The sequence below is a fragment of the Astatotilapia calliptera genome, chromosome 22, assembly GCF_964374335.1.
Source record: "Astatotilapia calliptera chromosome 22, fAstCal68.1, whole genome shotgun sequence".
NCBI lineage: Eukaryota > Metazoa > Chordata > Actinopteri > Cichliformes > Cichlidae > Astatotilapia > Astatotilapia calliptera.
Genome location: NC_137442.1, coordinates 5120000 through 5140982, shown reverse-complemented (window position 1 = coordinate 5140982; position 20983 = coordinate 5120000). Strand labels below are relative to the sequence as shown.

The 20983-nt window shown below is 40.9% G+C and overlaps 2 protein-coding genes and 1 long non-coding RNA gene across 4 annotated transcripts; 1 reads left to right on the top strand and 2 right to left on the bottom strand.

Annotated features, from left to right (window-relative positions):
- Positions 1-506: 506 nt before the first annotated feature.
- On the bottom strand, positions 507-5994 carry LOC113015199 (formyl peptide receptor 2-like). Of its 2 annotated transcripts, XM_080296329.1 has the most exons (3): positions 5856-5994; positions 2932-3115; positions 507-1772 (listed from the first exon to the last, which is right to left on the bottom strand). In XM_080296329.1, exons 2-3 carry the CDS (start codon positions 3106-3108, stop codon positions 954-956), a joined length of 996 nt encoding a protein of 331 aa, XP_080152455.1. In that variant the 5' UTR covers positions 3109-3115; positions 5856-5994; the 3' UTR covers positions 507-953. The 2 variants fall into 2 exon arrangements, with proteins under 2 accessions (XP_080152455.1, XP_026012936.2); XM_026157151.2 differs by lacking the exon at positions 5856-5994 and having other exon boundaries at positions 2932-3515.
- A 5930-nt stretch (positions 5995-11924) lies between these two features.
- On the top strand, positions 11925-14444 carry LOC145423541 (uncharacterized). Its single transcript, XR_013904593.1, has 2 exons — positions 11925-14185; positions 14264-14444. It is a non-coding gene; the product is annotated as an uncharacterized LOC145423541 (long non-coding RNA).
- A 185-nt stretch (positions 14445-14629) lies between these two features.
- On the bottom strand, positions 14630-20742 carry LOC113015201 (C3a anaphylatoxin chemotactic receptor-like). The gene is made up of 4 exons (XM_026157154.2): positions 20637-20742; positions 20387-20466; positions 16953-17135; positions 14630-16004 (listed from the first exon to the last, which is right to left on the bottom strand). The coding sequence occupies exons 3-4, from the start codon at positions 17127-17129 to the stop codon at positions 15186-15188; spliced, it is 996 nt and encodes a 331-aa protein (XP_026012939.2). The 5' UTR covers positions 17130-17135; positions 20387-20466; positions 20637-20742; the 3' UTR covers positions 14630-15185.
- Positions 20743-20983: the final 241 nt, after the last annotated feature.

Below are 20983 nucleotides of genomic sequence, written 5' to 3'. Positions count from 1 at the left end.
GACAAAAACAGTAGCATTTCAAAAGAAAAGAGCTGTTGAGTAAAAGTGTGGTTTCTGCAATCAAACAGGAAATGATGTCCTCAGTCACATAAATCCGTCATTTCTGAGAAAATATATTGGGCATTGGGTACATCATTCACCATCTTACAATGCTGTGATTGTAGCGATTCCCCAACTCTGTGTGAATGGTGCTCATGGCCATTGATCAGTGATGACTATCCAGCACATCCACACTTGTAGCTGCAACAGGTTGCTGCCCCATAGCTGTTGGATTCAACAGAGTTCTGATGGTATCTGCTGAGGCTTAGGCCTTAGCACTTATCTGCATTTTGAAATATGCTAGTTTGTCTTTGGTCACTGTCCTGTTCACCTGAAACGCCTTGGTTTTCAGTAGTGTGTGTGGAAACGTTTCAGTAGTAACGGCCCCAAATAACATAAAAACTGTATGTCAGGCGTCAGATGGTTATGAGACGAACTTTGAAACCACACACACAGAGACACAAATATATACATATACATAATTTATTTGATTATTAGATATTGTTTGAGTAAATTGTTCCAACAGTCATAGAGATTACAAGTTGCATTGATGGACAATAGATATCAAAGAATAATACTCTTTCATAAATTTGAAGGCATTTAAAAAATGGTCTACTATGTTAAAGAAAAAAATCAAGATCTATAACATATTATATACATATGTACATTTTTTGAGCAACATTTACGATCTTTGTGCCTTCTTCACAATACAATGAAAGTAATAAAAATAATAATAATTTGATTTCCTGTGTAGTAACAGACAGATCAAAGTGTCTGCACTCCAGTTTACATTTGTTAAAAACTAAAAAATGGACACGTAATCTTCCGAGCATCACAATTACTCAAAAAAAACTTTGCACCCACTGCTGTCAAACTCCTTTCTGCTTTTACAAGATTGTTGTAAACACAGAGCTTCAATCCAAAGACTGATCAGTGCACGGAGTAATTTGGCCACCTGTATAATCTGTCAGAGCCCTCGTATAAACTCCCATCAGACCGTTTTTAAACCTATCCCTCATTTTTAGCCCCATGCAAAAGTACAGCAGTGGGTTCACACAGCTGTTAAAATAGGCAATGCTCTGTGCTACAGTAAACCAGATTTTCATCACATCATTATCACCATTGATCATTCTCACAAGTTGGAGGCAGTGATAAGGTGCCCAGCACAGGAAGAAGGCAATGACCAAACATGCTATTACACGCAGAGGGCGGGACTTCCCTGACAGACGGGTGCGTCGGATTCCCACCCCAGCCAAGGTATAACAGATTAGAATGACCATAAAAGGAAATATGAAGCCACACAGGAAGCGGATGGAGTAGAGAGCAACTTTGGTGCTGTTGTACCCCTCTGCCTTCTCTTTCGGGTCCACAGAACATTTAGTCAGGTTGTTGTTGTCCATGTACATTTGGCGATGGATGAAGTAGGGAATGCTGAAGACGATCGCTGCAATCCAGACGCAGACTGCCACCACCCTCGCTGCCGACAGGGTGCGTCGGCGCTTTGTGAAGACTGGCCACCAGATGCAGACCATTCGATCCAGACTGATCACAGCCAGCAGGAACACAGAGCAGAACATGTTGGTGTATTTGAAGAAGCCGGTGAACTTACAGAGGAAGAGGCCAAAAGGCCAGTGGTCTGACAAGAACAGCCGAGTGAGAGAGAAGATTCGTGTGAAGCAGAAGATCAGGTCTGCTATCGCCAAATTCACCAGCCACACATTGGTGACCGTCAGCTGTTGAGGCAGAAGAAAATAAAAGATGGAAAAGAGATAAGAGGAAGAAAAAAATAGAAAAAATGGAAGAAGCAAGTAACCAGACTGGGATGTTATCTATGCCAATTTATTTATGTCAAAAGCAGTGTGTTAAAAAAGATATAACCACAAGCAGATAAGATAATTTTACAGGTTTAGGTATTATTACCACATATGAAGTTACATTTGGTGTGTGTCAGTTCAAATATCTGCGCGTTTAGAACTCAACCACAAAGAAGCCATTGCACACCAGAGCGTCACTTTGCGAAGGCTACAGCAGATTCATGCTCTGCGAACACGATTCCACTCAGAGGGATGAGAGGGGTTTTCATCCACCCCACACATGCATCCATGTAGTTCTCCAAAATCCTGACTACATGTCACTGAAAGTGGATGACGTAAGCAAGCACATGAGGACAGTGGGATGGAAAAACTCCCGTTTAACAGGAAGAAATCTCTGACAGAAGTAAGCTAAGGGAGGTGTGGCCATTTGCCAAGACCAGTTGCAGGTGATGTGAGGAAGATAGGACAGCCAGACTAAGCGTGGAGGCTTCCTGTGAAGCAAAGGAGGATCCAGAGTAACCTGATCAAGTTCTGATATAAGCCAATCTCGAAAATAGAGATTATACAAGATTTGATGATTATTCAAGATCTTGTATTCAAGAAGAAGGATTTTATACCAGGTTCTTGATTTAACAGGGAGCCAATGAAGTGAAGTCTGTATGGGACAAATGTGCTCTCTCTTTCTAGTCCCTGTCGGTACTTGTTGCAGCACCTCTAAAAGCTGTTTCTTTTATAAGCTTCTCGGATGAGACAGGAAACATCTTCAACTTAGTTAATGAAGATCTGTGGTAGCAAATGTCATCCTAAGTTAGTCAACTTGTTAATTTGTACTGCAAAAGGATGTATTTTGGTCCATTCTTAGCCCTAAACAAGTACTTTTGATACCTAAACCTGAAAGATAAGGGCAAGCTTGGATCAAAACGTAGGAGGTTTGATCCCTGGCTGCTCCAGTCTGCATGCCAAATCTCTTTAGCCAAGATATTAACCCCAAGTTGTTGTTGTTGTTGTTTTCACTGAGCTTTTGTTAAAAAGATAAATGGCAAGTTCAGAAGGCATTTGAAACATACTTTATATCCACCTTAAGTTTGAAGCCAGCCACCCAGATCACCATGGAGTTTCCTGTGATTCCGAGCACAACGGTGAGCATTAAGAGGACGATGGTGATATTGTGCACTATGGAATTGATGCCCACCATAGTTGTCTGGTCATCCTCAGATTTGTGAGTGTCGGTGAGCAGCGAGGCATTGGGACACATTGTGTGCCTGAGAAGGAAAAAAACAGAAACAGAACAGAAAAAATTAAAAATGGCACCTTTAAGACAGACACAAAAAAAACGATGCACAAAAGAAACATGCAACTTTGCTGCGTTGCTTGAGTGCCTCTCTCTGCATTGATCATATCTTTAAACCACAGTGAAGAAAACCTCTAACAGCCTTTCCTGTGCCTAACAGGAAGACAGATGTGTGCAGCTCTTTTAGGTTAGCCAATAGGCTGGATCCTATGGGCTAAGAGAGATAGAGAAACATCCTCAAACCCCCATCCCAGGGCTTGAGCCTGGGGTGGGACAGGGTTAACTGCCCAGAACCAGTTAACCCAAGTGACCAGTTAAGCAGAGTAAACTGTTGCAGTGATGTCTCTGATGTCATAGGGTTTGTGTTTTTTAAGTTGTTTTTTTTTCAGTGACTCTTTGTCTGACCCCTCATCCATGACTAATTTGCCTTGGGAGACCCTATAGCAGGGGTTTCCAAACTACGGCCCATATTTAATAGGCCCACAAGAAATTTTATAAAATAGAATATGGCCCCCACTTCAGCTTTTGCTTGAGTGTATTGCATTTCCTAGTTTTAACACCAGGGGGAGCTACTGTTGATCAAGGCAGTTGCTCCATCAAAAAGGACAATCACAGAAGAAATTTACCTCAAGTTACTAAACATGGCAGAACCAAAGAAGCGAAAGGTAGAAAGTGAGTGCAGAAAATTTCAGACATGGTAGGAGAGTGAATATTTCTTCAAAGAATTCAAGGGGAAGTGTGTCTGTTTGATCTGCACTGAAACTGTGGCGGTTATGAAAAGTGTATAATGTACGACGTCATTATGAAATCAAACATCAGGCCTATGCATCCTACACTGGTGCTGAGCGAGAGCAGAAAGTAAAGCAAATGGTAGCTATCCTGCAGGGTCAGCAACAGTTTTTTTTTTCGTGCTCAAAGGTCCAGGAAAAGGCTACAATAGCCAGCATTGAAGTCGCCCAACTCATCGCAAGACATGGCAAGCCTTTTTGAGATGGAGACCTCATAAAATACTGCCACATTAAAGTTGCCTAAATAATGTGTCCGGAAAAAGTGCAGGATTTTTACTCCATTGCATGTGATGAGAGCACTGATGCCACAGACATCGGACAGCTGCTAATTTTTTTGTGGGGAGTGGATGAGAACTTTGGAGTTTCAGAGGAGCTGCTCGATCTTAAGAGTCTAAAAGGCACAACAACGGGTATGGATATTTTTGAAGCTGTCAGACTCAATTCACAAAGTGGGACTTAAATGATGCCACTCAAAAAAAAAAATATCAGTCTATTTGGCTCAACATACATATGTGAGCAAAGAACCAAAATGAGCGATCTCCAAGAGGTCCTTCGCATCTCAACCACTAAGTTTACTCCAGACCAACCAGCCATCCTTCGGTCCACAGCGCAGCATCAGTGCTCCAACTGAGTGCAATGCCGTTCCCACTTTAGGTGAGTAAAAAATATATTCCACAGTACCTGTGGGTTAATAAGCATGCATGTGCAGGTACACATGCTTTAAATATCAATCACGCGCATCAATTCTGTCACTACCCTGCTTTTTGTGCACCACTTTCTTATATGCGTTTTTTTGTTAACACACAGACTACACACCGCTGTGCACAGCGCACACACAAAGTCAGTTGATGTCATCTGATGCAGATTTGCTCTTTGATCAAGTGACATTCTTCCTATTTGTGGCACAAGTGGCATCGGATCAGCACCGCAGCTGGATGCCCCGATTTACATACCCAGTGCAGATGACACTCACCAGAATAATTTACTAAAATTATATGCACTCCTGTTATTAAGTCCAGTTCAGTCTGTTAATGTTGATAACTGTTTCAAATGAACGTTAATAGGTGTGTTGCTAAGCCTAATAACTTAAATATTGTTGAATATATTTAAAGTTTTGTCTTTAATTATATTCAACAATATAACATATTTGACCACTTTTAATTGATTTTTCTAACTTTAATACACTAAAGTTTAGACTATATACCTAATTTCTAGTAAGTGGCCCAGCCCCTCCTATATTTTTATGTATGTGGCCCTCGGTGAAAAAAGTTTGGACACCCCTGCCCTAAAGGGACCCAACTGGGCCTGAGAACATAGCTCCTGGATCCTTATGATACACAAACCCCTCTACCACACTTTGCCAAAAATATTAGTTCAATCTTATAAAGTCCAGTAACGCGCTTCTCGTGTTCTTTGGCAAACTGATGACATTTTCTCAGTTGTCATTTTCCATGGATTTTGTTACAGTTTTGAGGAAGGAAAGATGTAGTGTCCACAAATATTTTTCAGTGAATAAATTATTTTTGGACATCTATCCTCAATGTAACAATATATTAGTGACTGAGCGAATGTACCGACAAAGTGTTTTTTTTTTCTTCCCTCAAAATCTTCTAGCAGAGACTTGTGGTCTCCGTTAAACTACAGTGAAAATTTTCATATCTTTCTATTTTTTCTTTTTAACTTACTGTCAATTAAATGTGTACCGGACTTCAATCAAAGAAACAAAACACAATGCCTTCTTTGGTTAGTTTAGGCTCACGGTGAGCATCATTGTTCTGATATACCATAGAGAGGAAGATTATTTTGAACAGGTGAACAAGGCAGGAAAACTCACTGTTTATAAACCCTACAGTAACGGTAGCAAGTATTTGTCTTAATGGAGGAATAAAAATTGAGAAATCTGACCAAGACAAAGTTTCGTACCTGAAATGTTGAACTGATGTTAGAGCTGAGGCGTTGGTTAAGTCTTAGTGAACAGAGGCAGAAGTGGAGATGCACACTAATGTTCATCTGTGCTGTGGTTACATCAAGTTTGGCTGTTATCTACTTTCTGTCAAATTTGTGTACTATACACACGAACACCACTTCCTCTTTTTCTTCTCATCATGTGTTTTTCTTTATCGTCCTTTAAAGACATGAACACATAAAAGACCTTTCTTTCTGCATGCATAGCATTTTTGTTTTATTTTATTGTTTCCTGTTTACAACCACATTCATGCCACCTCCCTGATTGTCAGACACACAGCTGCCCAAGCATAGATAATGTCAGAGGTTGCAGAATTAAGACCCAAATGCAGAAAAATAATAATTGAGGGGTATTGAGTAATTGAGGGGTCATTTCCGTGATGCACGTATCGAGGCTTGCTTCATTTATGGGAGGAGCTGAAAATGACATCCGAAGCCTCGTTGCCCGGCTGTACCACGTGACTGGTTCAGGAAGTGGTTCGAACTTTGCCGAACCTTTGACAGCGATATAAAGCCCTCAGACTTCATTCAAAATGTGGGTGTTTGATGGAGAGTTGCAGTTAGTGAGTTTGGAGACAGTTTGGAGGTTTATGAGAGTGAGGAGAGAAAGTCAGGAGAGAATGGGGCCAGCTAAGAAGAGGAGGATGTCCTCCCCTGTGTGGGAACATTTTGATCTTATATCTCCCAACAAGGTATGTAAATTTCTACAGAAGATGTATTTTCATAATACTGATGGTGCAATACAATTTATGTTAAGCGCCTTTACTTTTGTACAAGGTGAAGTGTTTGCTATGTGCCAGGGAGCTGGGATATAACAACAACAACACATCCATGCTTAGGCACTACAGAGCTTTGCATGAGAATAAGGGGAACACCGATTGTGGAGCAAGACCAGGTGAGCCATCAAATGATAATATAGCATGCAGTAATGTAACAATATTATACAACTGTAATAAGTTACGTGTGTGATATTTATATTAGCGCTTTGTTTTTGTTGTCTTTCCTCAGGAGAACAATCTCAAATAGATCAAAACCTGGTTGGCAAGGTGATCGAGGACTCCCAGCCATTTAGCATTGTGGAGGACAAAGGATTTAAAAGATTTGATAAATCATTAAATCCTAGCTATGTTCTCCCCACTAAAAAGGTCATAAAAGCAGTGAAAATTTAGTTTTTACAGAATAAAATGTGGGCAAGACTGAGGCTCAAAGCCTCAGTCTGTAGCTGTACATACCTCAACGTTACAAAAGCACAACCACTGTCCACACCACAACCACACCTCACAGTAAATGATCATTTCCATTTTAAGCATTTCCAAATGATCATTTTCCATACTGCCAGTATAAATATACACAGTATACTGCCATCACTACGATATACATGTTTTACACACTCCTTTTGTTGTTGACATTTACAGGCTGTGTGCGAAAGGCCACACCCGTCAAATTCATGCCAACTAATATTTTTACGTCCTGTAGATGTCCTACTAGAGCAAATGAAGCTTCAAGACGCTTTGCGCTGGGGTGAACCAATTGGATGAAAAGCTTCAGTGCTTCAGGAAGCTTCATCTGCCCATCACTAGTTGCCGGAGCAAGCCGTGTGGATTTAACAAAGGACCCAAGATGCAGATATGCAGTGAAGTGAGAGGGCTTTATTGACACAGAACCCGAGTGATAACAAACAAAAGGCGAAAAACCAAAGTTAAAAATACACTACACTGGGAAAACTAAAACCTAAACAACAAACCTGAACACGAGAGAAAGCAACTTGCAGGGAGATTCACAGACAAGAAAACACCAAATAACACAGACGAACCAGCAACTAACAGAGGCAGACACGAGGTTTAAATACACAGAAGGATAACGAGGGAATGAGACACAAAAGGAGGGCACAGCTGGGAGTAATCAGACCTGACGAACCAGGGGAAAGTAAACTGAACACACTGAGATCAGACACGGACCTTCAAAGTAAAACAGGAAACACACACACACACACGGACACAGACTCAGAGACGCAGACTAACACAGAGACCTTACAACACAAAAGGGGATACACAGGCAAGGATGACACCAAACAGGGAACACAACTAAACCCAGGGAAACCAAAACACCCCATATGGAAAAGATATATATAAATCTTATAAAGTTTGTATCTGTCTTGTGTGAAACTTGTATGAAAAGCATACAAGAGTGAAAACATATATAAGATCCCTTGAAAAATTATATAATGAAACTTGTATGTTTTGGATACTTACTAAAACAATATATGAAAGTAATAAGAAAGTGGCCACTTTCATGAGTAATCACACATAAGTTTTTACTATTTCTTTTCCATATGGGACCACAGTCACAATACATAAAACTATCAAAAGTAAAAGTACCAGGACCATGACAAAAACAAAATGAAACTAATAAAAGTATCAAGAAACAAAAACTATGGCTCATGTTGAAATCTATAAACCAAGATCTCTAAATATTAAAACTCAGGTTATAGTCTAAGGATGGTCTTACATCCCACCCCAAGTGAACGCAGGTACCACCTCTGAAAACTGAGGAAGTTCAGGGTCTCTCCAGGGATGCTCAGGACTTTCTATACAGGTGCTGTGGAAAGCATCTTCACGCAGAACATCATGTCCTGGTATGGAAACAGCTGTTTCCCAGATCACTTGTAAGGCATTTTAAAAAAGTACAGCCTCTTTCAAGGTTCAACCCTGATTCATGGATTATTTGTAGCTGAAAACATTCTTCTCCAGTCTTCATAGGGGTTGGAAATTAAATATCAGTCCTTTCAGCTACTACAGTTTCCAAAGATTTAGGAATTCTTTTTTCTTTTTTTAATGCAAGATTTAAAAAAAAGAAAAACTCTTGCTGTGAGAGCTTAATGGAGTAAATAATGTTCTACAGTAGTCCTAAATTACATAACTTTCCCCAAAAGAGCCACAAAGATAAGATAAAGATGTTAACAATGCTGTTGTTGGTAAAACAAGATATGTTCAGAAAGTTAACATGTTATAAAGTAAAAGAGATTTTACCAGGGAAGCAAAAACAGTAGCACTTTAAAGGAAAAGAGCTGTTAAGTAAAAATCTGGTTTCTGCAATCATAGAGAAAAACCTTCATAAGTCCTTTGCCTAACTAGAGGGAACATGACCAAACAGAAAAAGAGGAAAGGATTAGGACTTCGTGCATGGTTAAACAAAAACTTTTTATAACGTACAGAACTGATAAGATCAGGTGCTGCGCAGTGGAGGGTAAACACTGTAATCTGTATGAGGAAATAAGTGAGTACGCTGTTAGAGTGATTTCATGAAATGTTGTTATTGTTGTGCTTTAGGTTGTAAGCCTTGTCTTAAAGAGTATGTTCAGATATTCTTTTGTTCTCCTCCCCAGCCTTTAAATTGTGGGGAGGCCGTAATGTTTAACTACAGGCACATTACATGCGAGATCCTGGTTTCCTTATCTTCCGAGGAATGGTCACTCCCGGCCACTTAGTGGCTCGCCTATGCTTGTATATGGTGAACCGTTAAAGTTGAGCCATATACTGGAGGAGCATAGATGACCCTTTTGTAATCAGCAGGAAGTCACACAGAAATACACACACACACACACACACACACACACACACACACACACACACACAGACTGATGTTGTTTAGATATGCCTGCTTAGGCATGTCACATGTATTTGTAAAATGCATATTCATGAGGCTAACCAATGAAAGCAGCTTGCAGAGGGAAGGTAGTTGAAGTAGTTCGGAGGCAGCTACTTCCTTTTCAGCAAATGCAATAAAGAGTGCTGTGCTATCTCGTTCTTGAGTGAGTGTCTGCTTATCCAGCAGTTTCAGGTATATATCCCTGATAGGGATGGGTGCCATGATGGCACCGGTTCGGACATAAACGGCAGTAACCAGACCGAAAAGCAGCTCACATTTCGGTGCTTTTTTTCCTGAGATGTCATACACTTTGAATTATCACCAATCATTTTACGTTTACGAGGATAGTGGGCGGGTCCAGGTACGTACATTCTTTTAGAGCAGAGCTACAGATTAAAAATGCCCAAGGTGAAGCAGTCAAAGTCTTGTTGTACTTCACAGCAAAAGATGCAAACTCAGCAGCCTGCAACAAGTGCTTTAAGCTGATACTGTGATACTATGCAAAGGAGGTCACACCTCAAATCCAATGAAACACCTGGCAACGCATAGCGGTTTTTTTAAAAGCCGAAAAATGCGTCGTATTTGATAGCTTGCTGCGAGACCTCACACCGAGCGCATCTACTGCGGGTGTGGTGCCTGTTATCGGACCCGGAGTTAGCAACATCCCCCAGAAACCCGAAGAGGAGAGTCCTGGCCCCTAGCCCTGCCGGTGTAGCAGAAATGATGAGGATGATGATGCAGCAGCAGCCGTTCTTCTCTGCGTAGCTTAATGTTGTTCGTGTGTAATTTACGTTGAGTAGGCTAACCACGTTATTACATTAATGCATGTAAGGTGAACTAGCAAACATCATCATAGCTACATGCGGCTGCCTTATTGTTTGATGGCAGATACTCCCTTCACCCTGGCCAAAAAGGCTAAAATGACCAAAGACAAAGTGGAAAACAGCTAAACATGAGAGGTTTTTGGACAAAGTTTGTGTTTTTTCTATTGTTTAAGCACTGCTTCCAGCCAAGAGTGATACCATATATGCCCTATAGCTGCAGAAAAGGCTAACATTGTTATCTTTTTACAAAAAAAAAACAGCTGAACATGAGAAGTTTTTGGACCAATTTTGGGTTCTCCATTCTTTAAGCAGCGGTTCAAGCACCGTTTAAGCACCGGCACCGTTTCAAAAGTACCGGTTTTGCACCGGTATCGGATAAAACCTAAACGATACCCATCCCTAATCCCTGATATTTAATTGGTCCTTCGAGGCGGATGTGGGATCTTAGTTCGCCGAGGAGGGGAACGACGGGCCGAAGCCTGACATCAGCCAGGACCTTAGGTGGCCTGTAGAGAAGTTCCAGGACGTAAGGTTTGTTGCTGGGCCAGTTGTATAGTGTCTGTCTCCCCCTCGACGGGCACGGATCCACACTTCCAAAGCAGATCTCATCTGGGAACAACTTTGTATGACTATACTTTCAGTTTCGTATATACGGAGTGTAGTTGGGAACTACTTAAGTCTCTCGGGGAGAGCCATGATCGGGGATCGTGAGGCCCAGTGTCGGGCACACATAGAGAAGGGGCCCATCACCGAGGGTGACATAAAAGCCTTTACCAACGTGCAGGGTAAAGCTACATTCAAGGACTGTGTGGAGCCTCGTGTCAGGACACGCGAAGGGAGGCTCGTTATTGACGTCAGAATGGGCCTGTGTGTGTGCACGGGTGTGAGTGAGTCTGATTGTTGTTTTGCATGCAGTCACTTCTAAGCTGATGAGCAAGCTACACATTTTCAGAGCAGGAGCTGCTTGAGAACGCATCAGAGGGAGGGAAACAGAGCTATGATTACTCGAGCATGCAGCTATCTGTGAGTTCAATTTCTTCCTCACACGTTCGATATAAAAAAATTAATCGTTTCATTTTACGCTATCGTTTGTTTAGTGGTGTCACAAAATAAACGTTTGCAGAAATACTTTTTCACTGTTTTGATGGTCACTGTAGTGGCTATATTAATTTCTTACAGTTCTCTCTTTCTCTTATATTTAATATAACCACACTTTTTATTTTTGTTACTTTCACAGTGCACTGAAATTTTAGTTTGATAATCTCGCCATCATTTAAGCAGATCTGAACAATTTGGACTGAAAGAGTCCCTGAAAGTAGGGCTGTTCGATATAAGGATATATATCGGATGACGATATAAAAACGTCTATCGTTTCATTTTACGCTATCGTTTGTTTCATGGTGTCGCAAAATAAACTTTTTACAGCAATATTTTTTCATCGTTTTGATGGTCACTGTAGTGGCTATATTAATTTCTTGAAGTTCTCTCTTTCTCTTATATTTAATATAACCACACTACGGACGTTGTCGTTAGCAACAACGACGGTAACACCATCGCGTGTCCGCTTGTTTATGTTCCACATAAACCTTTCACAATAAAGCTCAAGATCCTGTTGAGACTTTTCAAAATAAACTGAATCACGTGAAAGAGCAGATTATTTACGGATGAGAAGTAAAAAAGAGCCGACAGGTGATAAAAAATAAACCTTAGACTGAAACGTTAGAACAGGCTTTTCCCCACAGCACGCCGTGTAATAAATACTAACAAAGAAAACGGTGGCCATTCCAACTTATGTCTAAAAATGTATAGTTTCATGCATCGGTTGCATTTGTTTACCTTTTAGCTAAACCACTTGTTCAGCTAACTGTTCAGTCAGGGGTCTCTGCACCTTCTGACCCTGCATCTGTTCCTACTGGAGCCTCAGGAGAGGCCATCCAGTACGCTCCCACGCCGCCATCTGTCTCCGTTGGCAGTTCAGGAGAACTGTTCCAGCTATCTGTCTCATCTTCGCCAGAGGTCCCTACACATGCTGGTCCTTTGTCTGTTCCCGCTGGGGGTTCTGGAGAACTGCGCCAGCTGTCTGTTTCCCCTGGGGGTTCGAGGGGCCCGTCCAGCCGCATGTCTCCGTTGGAGCGTCTGAGGAGCCGCTCCAGCCATCTTCCGTCTCCGTTGGAGGCTCCGGGGAGTCCATGCAGCCAGCCCTGGGTCAGCTTCCTGAACTGCCTGTGTGGATTCGGTTTTGGTTCTGCTCCAAAAAACATTTGGCAGAGGTGGAGAAAGCTCTTGGTGTTACTCATCTGTGAAGCATTTTACCATCCAGCATTGCAGGGCATTGTAAAAAATGCTAATCGAACTTTCAAGAGTAAAATAGCCAAAACAATATTTGTATATAAGAAAAGACATGGCCGATTTGTCACATCCAAAATGGATTTATGTAATAGCAAGAACTCGTCCACGGGACTGTTTTTTTTTTTCCTTGAAGGTAGTCAATCAGTAAAAAGTAGAATACAACTAGTAAGGGCATATGTTATTGATGTCGCAAAAAAGAAAGACAAAATTTAACTCATTGAGTTTAACCCTGATAGATCCAATTATAATGTACCATTATACCCAGAAGATCGAGAGGAATTTAAATGTATACTAGCTTTGCATAGTCAACACATGACTGATAACTGTTCTGTCCTGAGCTTTTGTTTCCTATAGCACCCGACTTGACCACACCATCAGTTTTCATACCAAACGAGGGTAATTATACATGTCTGACACGGAGGAATCTTACCAAAGTGGGAGAGATAAGCCCTGACTGGGGTAACAACACAATGAATGTGACTTTATGGTCAAATTCCTCAAGATTTTGATATCATGGGTAGATTTGTTTTGATATTGTGGAGGGAAAAGGCTGTTAAATTTCCTCCCTAGTATCTGGTTAGGTACCAGTTGGGACTGCCAGTAACAGTTATAGGACATAGGCAAAAGGTACAGCAGTCCAGAAATCTAAGTAGACAGTCTATATTAGACAATTTTGATCTTACACAAAATTCTCCAACATGTATGGATGCAATGGGAATACCGAGAGGAGTTCCAGATGAATATAAACTGGCAAACCCAATAGTTAACAAGTTTGAATCCACAGTACTTTGGTTAACACCCAATAAGATTTCTTGATGCATGCGCAATCATCCAGCTAAGTAGATTCCAAAAGGTTGATACTGTACATCTGTTTTCAGTGGGAGAAACGTTTCAGCACTTATCCAAGTGATTTCTTCAGTCTCAGCTGACTGCAGGTTTCCCCAACCTCATAAACAGTACATTTGCACAATAACTGAAACAAGCCCACTGAAAGAACAATGGACTGTGAGGTCAATTCCTTGATCAAGGAAATTTTGCTTCTGGTGTCCAGGTGCCGAGGCATTGCTGAGCTTGATAAAACAGTGCACATTTCCTCTTCAGTGACTGATGCTACTGATATGGGCAAGCTGCTATGCGGATGTGAGGAAAAGATAGATTCTAAGTGACTATCTGTCACGGACCCGGTGCCGGGGACTCGGGGTTCGTGAACAGTGTGGACCTTTATTGTTATTAGTGTATTGGATGTATGTTTGCTGCACTGTGCTCTTGTGTTCCATGCTGGTGTGTGTGTGTGTGTGAGGCTGGAGGATGAAGGACAGCCACCTGCAGGCCTGATGGGTGTGGCCCTGCCAGCTGCTGGTCACGCCTAGCTTACCACACACCTGCTTCTGATCAGGATCGTCGGGGGAGCTACTTAACAGAGCGATGGAGCTTCCTCCGGCGCAGGATCGTTGAGTTAGACTCCATGTCAGTGTTTCTAGTGTTGTTAAAGTGTATGCCTGCCGGAGTTGGTGCCATAACGGCTGTGTCTGTGTTTTTCCCCAGGAGGACAGCGGAACACAGGACTGCAAGACACACGGGGTGTGTGAAGGCACAGGGGCAGAGAGCACGGGATACCAGCACTTGGGAGAAGACACGTCACGGGAGTCGAGGGAGCACTTTTGGAGATTTAATGTGTGGTGTACATTTACCTCACTGTAAATAAACCCACTGTTCATTCCATTAAGTCTGCGTTTTGGGTCCTTTCTCCTACATCCCCCACGGTCTGCCCTCCAGACCGTGACACTATCCAGCGCATCCACACTTTTACTTGCAACAGGATTTTGTCCACAATTGTTGCATTTAACAGAATTTAGGTAAAAAAAAGTGTTCAAAGACAAACTTTGAAAGAGATCCACAAACACAAATATGTACATATACAGAATTTATTTGATGTTTATATATTATTTGAGTAAAATGTTGCAATAGTGATACAGATTACATGTGTGATATATATTGCCTGTCAATTTAAAAATTATACCATTCCATAAATTTGAGGGCATTTAAAAAAAATGTAAATAGTCTATGGTAAACATATCTAGATCTAAACATGATGTGCATATGTGTATGTTTTTTTTTTTTTTTACTTTACAGCAAAGAAATAGTTTACTTTAAAAATATACACTTACCTAAACTTGATTCAGCCTTAAACTTACAGATGTAGCCAGGTGACAGGTCATTTATGATCTTGTCAAAAATCCACACTGTAATTGCATTAAAATTAAAAAAAAAAAAAGATTTGCAGTTCAGTAACAGACAGATGTCTGCACTCCAGTTACACTGGTAAAAAAAAAAAAAAAAAAAAAACGAAAACATGGGCATATAATATTCTGAGAGTCCGGATTACTGAGAGAACCTTCAGCTTTATTTACACCCACTGCTGCCCGACTCATTTCTGCTGCTAAAAGAGTGCTGTAAACACAGAGCTTTAATCCAAAGACTGATCAGTGCACTGAGTAATTTGGCCACCTGTATCATCTGCCAGAGCCCTCGTATAAACTCCCATCAGACCTTGTTTAAGCCCATGCTTCATTTTTAGCCCCATGCAAAAGTAAAGCAGTGGGTTCACACAGCTGTTAAAGAAGGCAATGCTCTGTGCTACAGTAAACCAGATTTTCAGCACAGCATTATCACCATTGATCATTCTCACAAGTTGGAGGCAGTGATAAGGTGCCCAGCACAGGAAGAAAGCAATGACCAAACATGCTAGTATACGCAGAGACCGGGACTTTGCCACCAAACGGGTACGTCTGATGCCCACACCAGCCAGGATGTAACAGATGAGAATGACCATGAAGGGAAATATGAAGCCACACAAGAAACGGATGGAACAGAGAGCAGCTTTGGTGCTGTTGTGAGCCTCTTCCATCTTTTTTGGGTTCATAGAACATTTAGTCAGGTTGTTGTCGTCTATGTAAGTTCGTCGATGGATGAAGTAGGGAATGCTGAAGAGGATCGCTGCAATCCAGACACAGACTGCTATCACCCTCGCTGTCCACAGGGTGCGTCGACGCTTTGTGAGGACAGGCTGCCAGATGCAGAGCACTCGATCCAGACTGATCACAGCCAGCAGGAACACAGAGCAGAACATGTTGGTGTATTTGAAGAAGCCATAGAACTTGCAGAGGAAGAGGCCAAAAGGCCAGTGGTCTGACAGGAACAGCCGAGTGAGGGCGAAGATTCGTGTGAAGCAGAAGATCAGGTCTGCTATCGCCAAATTCACCAGCCACACATTGGTGATCGTCAGCTGTTGACGTAGAAGAAAATAAAAGATGGAAAAAAGAAGAGAGTAAAAAACTAGAAAATAGTAAGTAACCAGACTGGGATCATGTTATCTATGGAGATTTCTTTATGTCAAAAGCTGTGCATTAAAAAAACATATAACCACAAGCAGATAACATCACTTCAAAGGTTTAGGTATTATTACCACATATGAAGTTAAATTTCTTGTGTGTCAGTTCAAAAACCTGCATGTATAGAACTCAACCACAAGGAAGCCATTGCACACCGGAGTGTCTGCTTTGCGAAAGCTACAGATTAATGCTCTCAGGTAATGCTAGTTTTATAAGATAGGACAGCCAGACTAAGCCTGGAGGCTTCCTGTGAAGCAAATGAGGATTCAGAGTCACCTGATCAAACGCTAACTGTATGCTTATATAAGCAATCTTGAAAATCGAGATTTTTCAAGGTCTTATTCAAGATCTTGTATTCAAGAAGAAGGATTTTAAAGTAGGTTCTGGATTTAACAGCGAGCCAATGAAGAGGAGTCTGTATGGGACAAATGTGCTCTCTCTTTCTAGTCCCTGTTGGTATGTGTTTGCATCACCTCTGAAAAGCTGCTTCTTCAATAAGCTTCTCATATGATACAGGAAACATCTTCAACTTAGTTAAAAATGATCTGTGGTTGCAAATGTCATCCTAAGTTAGTCAACCTGTTACTTTTTACTGTAAAAGGATGTATTTTGGTCCATTCTTAACCCCAAACAAGTATTTTTTATACCTAAACCTGAAAGATAAGGTTAGCCGCAGATCAGGAGGTGGTTTGATCCCTGGCTGCTCCAGTCTGCATGCCAAATCTCTTTAGCCAAGATATTAACCCCAAGTTGTTGTTTTCACTGAGCTTTTGTTAAAAAGACAAATGGCAAGCTCAGAAGGCATTTGAAACATATTATACTTTTGTTTTTTTTATATCCACCTTAAGTTTGAAGCCAGCCACCCAGATCACCATGGAGTTCCCTGTGATGCCGAGCACAATGGTGAGCATTAAGAGGACGATGGTGACATTGTGCACTATGGAATTGATGCCCACAGTAGTTGCCTGGTCATCCTCAGGTTTGAGAGTGTCGGTGAGCAGCGAGGCATTAGGAAACATTGTGTGCTGAGAAAGAAAGAACAGAAAAAGTGCAAAATGTTACTCAGCATGAATCTCCTGAGTAAACAGTGTAGAAAATCATTTAATGGCCTCACTACCTCAATCAAAAATACTGAAATTCCTTACCGTGTTCCCAAACTGTTTCGTTAAAGAGAAGGGGAATACAATTTGAGCTGGTAGTTAACATTAAAACATCCATGTACAACATTAAAAAGGTTTTGCTTTTCTGGATGTGGAGTGAAGCTGTGGAACAGACTGGGGGAAGAAATATTCAAGCATATTTCAGTTTTAAAAAGTGGTTCAAAAATAATGATTTGCAAAGTACAAGGAAAAGGGCTTTGACTGGATGTTCTCATCAACTACACACCAAGTTTGTGTACACGTGTACGCATGTGCATATGTATACATATGTAAATATTAAATATGTGTAGAGCTCATGGTGGGTTACTGCGGTTATAAAACCAAATACATGTAACACAAGAAGAAAAAGTGCTGATTAGCAGTCAGTAAATAGGGGAAAGGGGGTGGGAGCTTATGCTAAAGCCTATGATTCTTCCCACTTCTTTGTGTGTCACAGTCCTGGGTCTTTGACCTGCTGATTTTGTATCCGGACTCTTTGGATTGTGGTTTATTCAGAGATTTAGTTTGCATTCCTGGTTTTAGGTCTTATTTTTGTGTTTCTGCTTTGTGTACCCCCAATCGCAGTGTCAAGCCCGTGTTTCTTAGTCTTTGTCTCCATGGTTATTGTACTTTGTCTGTTGTTTTGACAGCCTTTCATCCTGTGTTCAGCGTGTTTAGTTTTGCTTTGCCTGCTCTTAGTCCGTATTTGTTCCAGCTGCGTTCCCTCCTGTTTCCCATCCTTTTGTTATCCTGTGTGTATTTAAGTCCTCTGCTCATCCTGTCATCCCTTATTTGTTGTGTGTGGGGTTTTTTTGTACACCTTGTTTCCTCAACACAGCCGTGCATGACATTTTGAATATTTTACGGCATTTATTATCATTTTGTTTTTGCTATATTATTTTAACATGTTTAAATAAAGAAACATAATTATGTATATAATATAAGGTTTTGTCTGTGAAGGTTCTCAGTCATCCAGGTCATCGCAGTCTAAGGAGCTTGGAAAAAAAGCGTCTAGACTTCTTTAAGTTTCTTGAAGACGTTTCACCTCTCATCCGAGAAGCTTCTTCAGTTCTAGGGTCAAATGGTGGAGAGTCCCAGATTTAAGCTCTGTGGGAGTAACCCACCTAGAGGGACAAAGGACCCCCTAATCATCCTCTACCTATATCACATGAGCCAAGGTGTGAAAAAGGGTGGTGGGAGTCAAAGAGGAGGTACTGGTCCGTATGTGTGGGCTTACGGTAAACTTCAATGGTGAAGCTTCCATTGTCTTCAATGCGCACGCCGCAATCCAGGAAAAGCAAACAGTTATCCTTTGTGTCTTCTCTGGTGAACTTGATGGTTTTTATCCACAGCGTTGATGTGAGCAGTGAAGGATTCCACTTCTTGTCTTTTGATTTTGACCCAAGTGTCGTCTACATATCTGTACCAGTGGCTGGGTACTCTCCCTTTAAGGAGCCAAGAGCTTTTCTTTCCACTTCCTCCATGTAAAGGTTGGCTACAATAGGTGACACCAAGTGAAGAGAGAGACTACATCAAAGGTTTCATCTGAATCCAGGGTAAGTTTCTGGACCTTGTCGGTGAAGTCGGTGGAGTTCTTGATGTGATGTGGGGTGTTCCTCACAAGAGGTGCAAGGATGGTAGCAAGGTGTTTCGAAATGTTGTAAGTGGCTGAGTTTATGCTGCTAACAATGGGTATGACTGTCCTCAGGTTTGTGTTCTTCTCTCTACAACACCAACTGTCTGCCATCTATAATCCAGTTTTGAGATCCCTTCCCAGACGCCGTAACGCCCACTCACATCCTGGGCCATCTGACCTCAGGAAATCACATATGGGGTGGGGGCTAGGTTTCACAATGAGCTCACCCAAAACCTTGGCTGATTGTGACCTACACCCATTTTCACACCTTGACTCATGTGATATAGGTAGAGCATCATTAGGGGTCCTTTGTCCCTCTCGGTGGGTTACTCCCACAGAGCTTAAATCTGGGACTCTCCACATTTGACCCTTAGAACTGAAGAAGCTTCTCGGATGACAGGTGAAACATGTTCAAGCAACTTAAAGAAGTCCAGATGCTTTTCTTTTCCAAGCTCCTTACACAATATAAGGTTTTATGTATCAAGATTTCATCAGAATAATCCAGCCATCAGTGGGTCCTAAAAGTAGCTCAATACAACCGGAGATGAACTACAAAACATATTGCATGTATGATGCAGCTGAATGAGTGTGTGGAGGGGGGGAAAATAGAAAGAGGGTAAGTAGCACTTCATAGGAAAAGAGCTGTTAAGTGTGTTTTCTATTGGGAAACAAAGCTGCTGCAGTTAAAGGCAAAACAAACAACGAACGATTTGACCATACAGTTTACAAGATGAGAAAACATGTGGTTTTCTGTCCCTACCAACCACTCAAATTAAAGTTTACATCCATATCTGATCAGGTGTCACTATTATAGATTAAACTGAAGACTCTAAAGAAATGGGACAAAAATTTGTTTCACCATATCAGTGTCTGTGAATGTATTATATGTTTTTTAATAAACCTGTTATGTTCAGTAACTTTAGCAAGCAGAATTATGGTTTTAATGCAAATTAGCAAAAAAGATGTGATAATAAAGAAAGAAGAGAAAAGATTTTGGCTGGAATAACACATTCCAAAAAATCTTTTGGCAACTTAAAGACAGAAAAAAAAAACCCACAAAAGAAACACACAACTTTGAGAGTGCCTCTCTGTTCACATAGAAGTCTGACTGCTGACTAAACTAGAGTGCATCAAACCTCTAACGGCCTCTCCTGTGGCTTATATTAGTGACTGAGCTAATGTTTCTTCCCAGAAAATCTTCTGAGTCCTAATGCATGATCAGACATATGTTATTTTTCCAGTTTTTTTTTAAAGTGTGTTCTGTTAATCTATAGTTTAAATTTTCACATCTTTTTCTTTTTTAATTGTAAAATTCTCTTCTGTTGTGTGTACGCTGTCTAGACTCCATTGAAGACATTTCTGAATACATTTCTCTAGAAACAAGCTCTAAATTATTTTTTTCCGTTGTTTTATATTATTTTATTGATATTTCTGATTTTATTGTGAAGCACTTTGTGATTTTTATATATAAAAAAGTGATATATAAATAAATTGTACTTACTTATGTGTTGTTAATAAAATGTGTGCCAGACTTCAGTCAAAGAGTAAAAACACAATGTCTCCCCTGGTCAGGTTAGGCTCCTGGTTGAGCACCATTTGATGACATAACATAGAGTGAAAAAATATTTTAAGCAGGAGAAATAGGCAGAAAAAAACATACTGTTAATAAACACTACAGTAACTGTAACAAATGTTTGTCTTAATGGAGGAATATAAATTGAGAAATTTGACCAAGATAAAGTTTTTTTTACCTGAAATGCTGAACTGATGTTAGAGCCGAGGGGAGTTGCTTCAGTCTCAGTGGTCAAAGGCAGAATTGAAGATGCATCCGCTCATGTTCATCTGTGCCGTGGTTACGTCAAGTTCGGCTATTATCTACTGTCTGTCACATTTGAGTACTCTATACACATGCACATCACTTCCTCTATTTCTTCCAATCATGTGTTTGGCTTTATCTTCCTTTTAAGAAATGAGCTAAGAAACCTTCCTTTCTGCATGCATACTGGTTTTGTTTTATTTTATTTTTTCCTGAACACAACTACATTCACATAACCTCCTTGGTTATCAAACACACAGCTGTTCAAGCATAGATACTGCC

What these genes read in the sequence shown, in the direction of transcription:
- LOC113015199 (XM_080296329.1), bottom strand. Translation starts at nt 3,108, where the DNA reads ATGTGTCCCAATGCCTCGCTGCTCACCGACACTCACAAATCTGAGGAT. An exon ending in TGGCTGGCTTCAAACTTAAG is followed by an intron (nt 1,773 to 2,931) that starts GTGGATATAAAG and finishes CTGCCTCAACAG; the next exon opens with CTGACGGTCACCAATGTGTG.
- LOC113015201 (XM_026157154.2), bottom strand. Translation starts at nt 17,129, where the DNA reads ATGTTTCCTAATGCCTCGCTGCTCACCGACACTCTCAAACCTGAGGAT. An exon ending in TGGCTGGCTTCAAACTTAAG is followed by an intron (nt 16,005 to 16,952) that starts GTGGATATAAAA and finishes CTACGTCAACAG; the next exon opens with CTGACGATCACCAATGTGTG.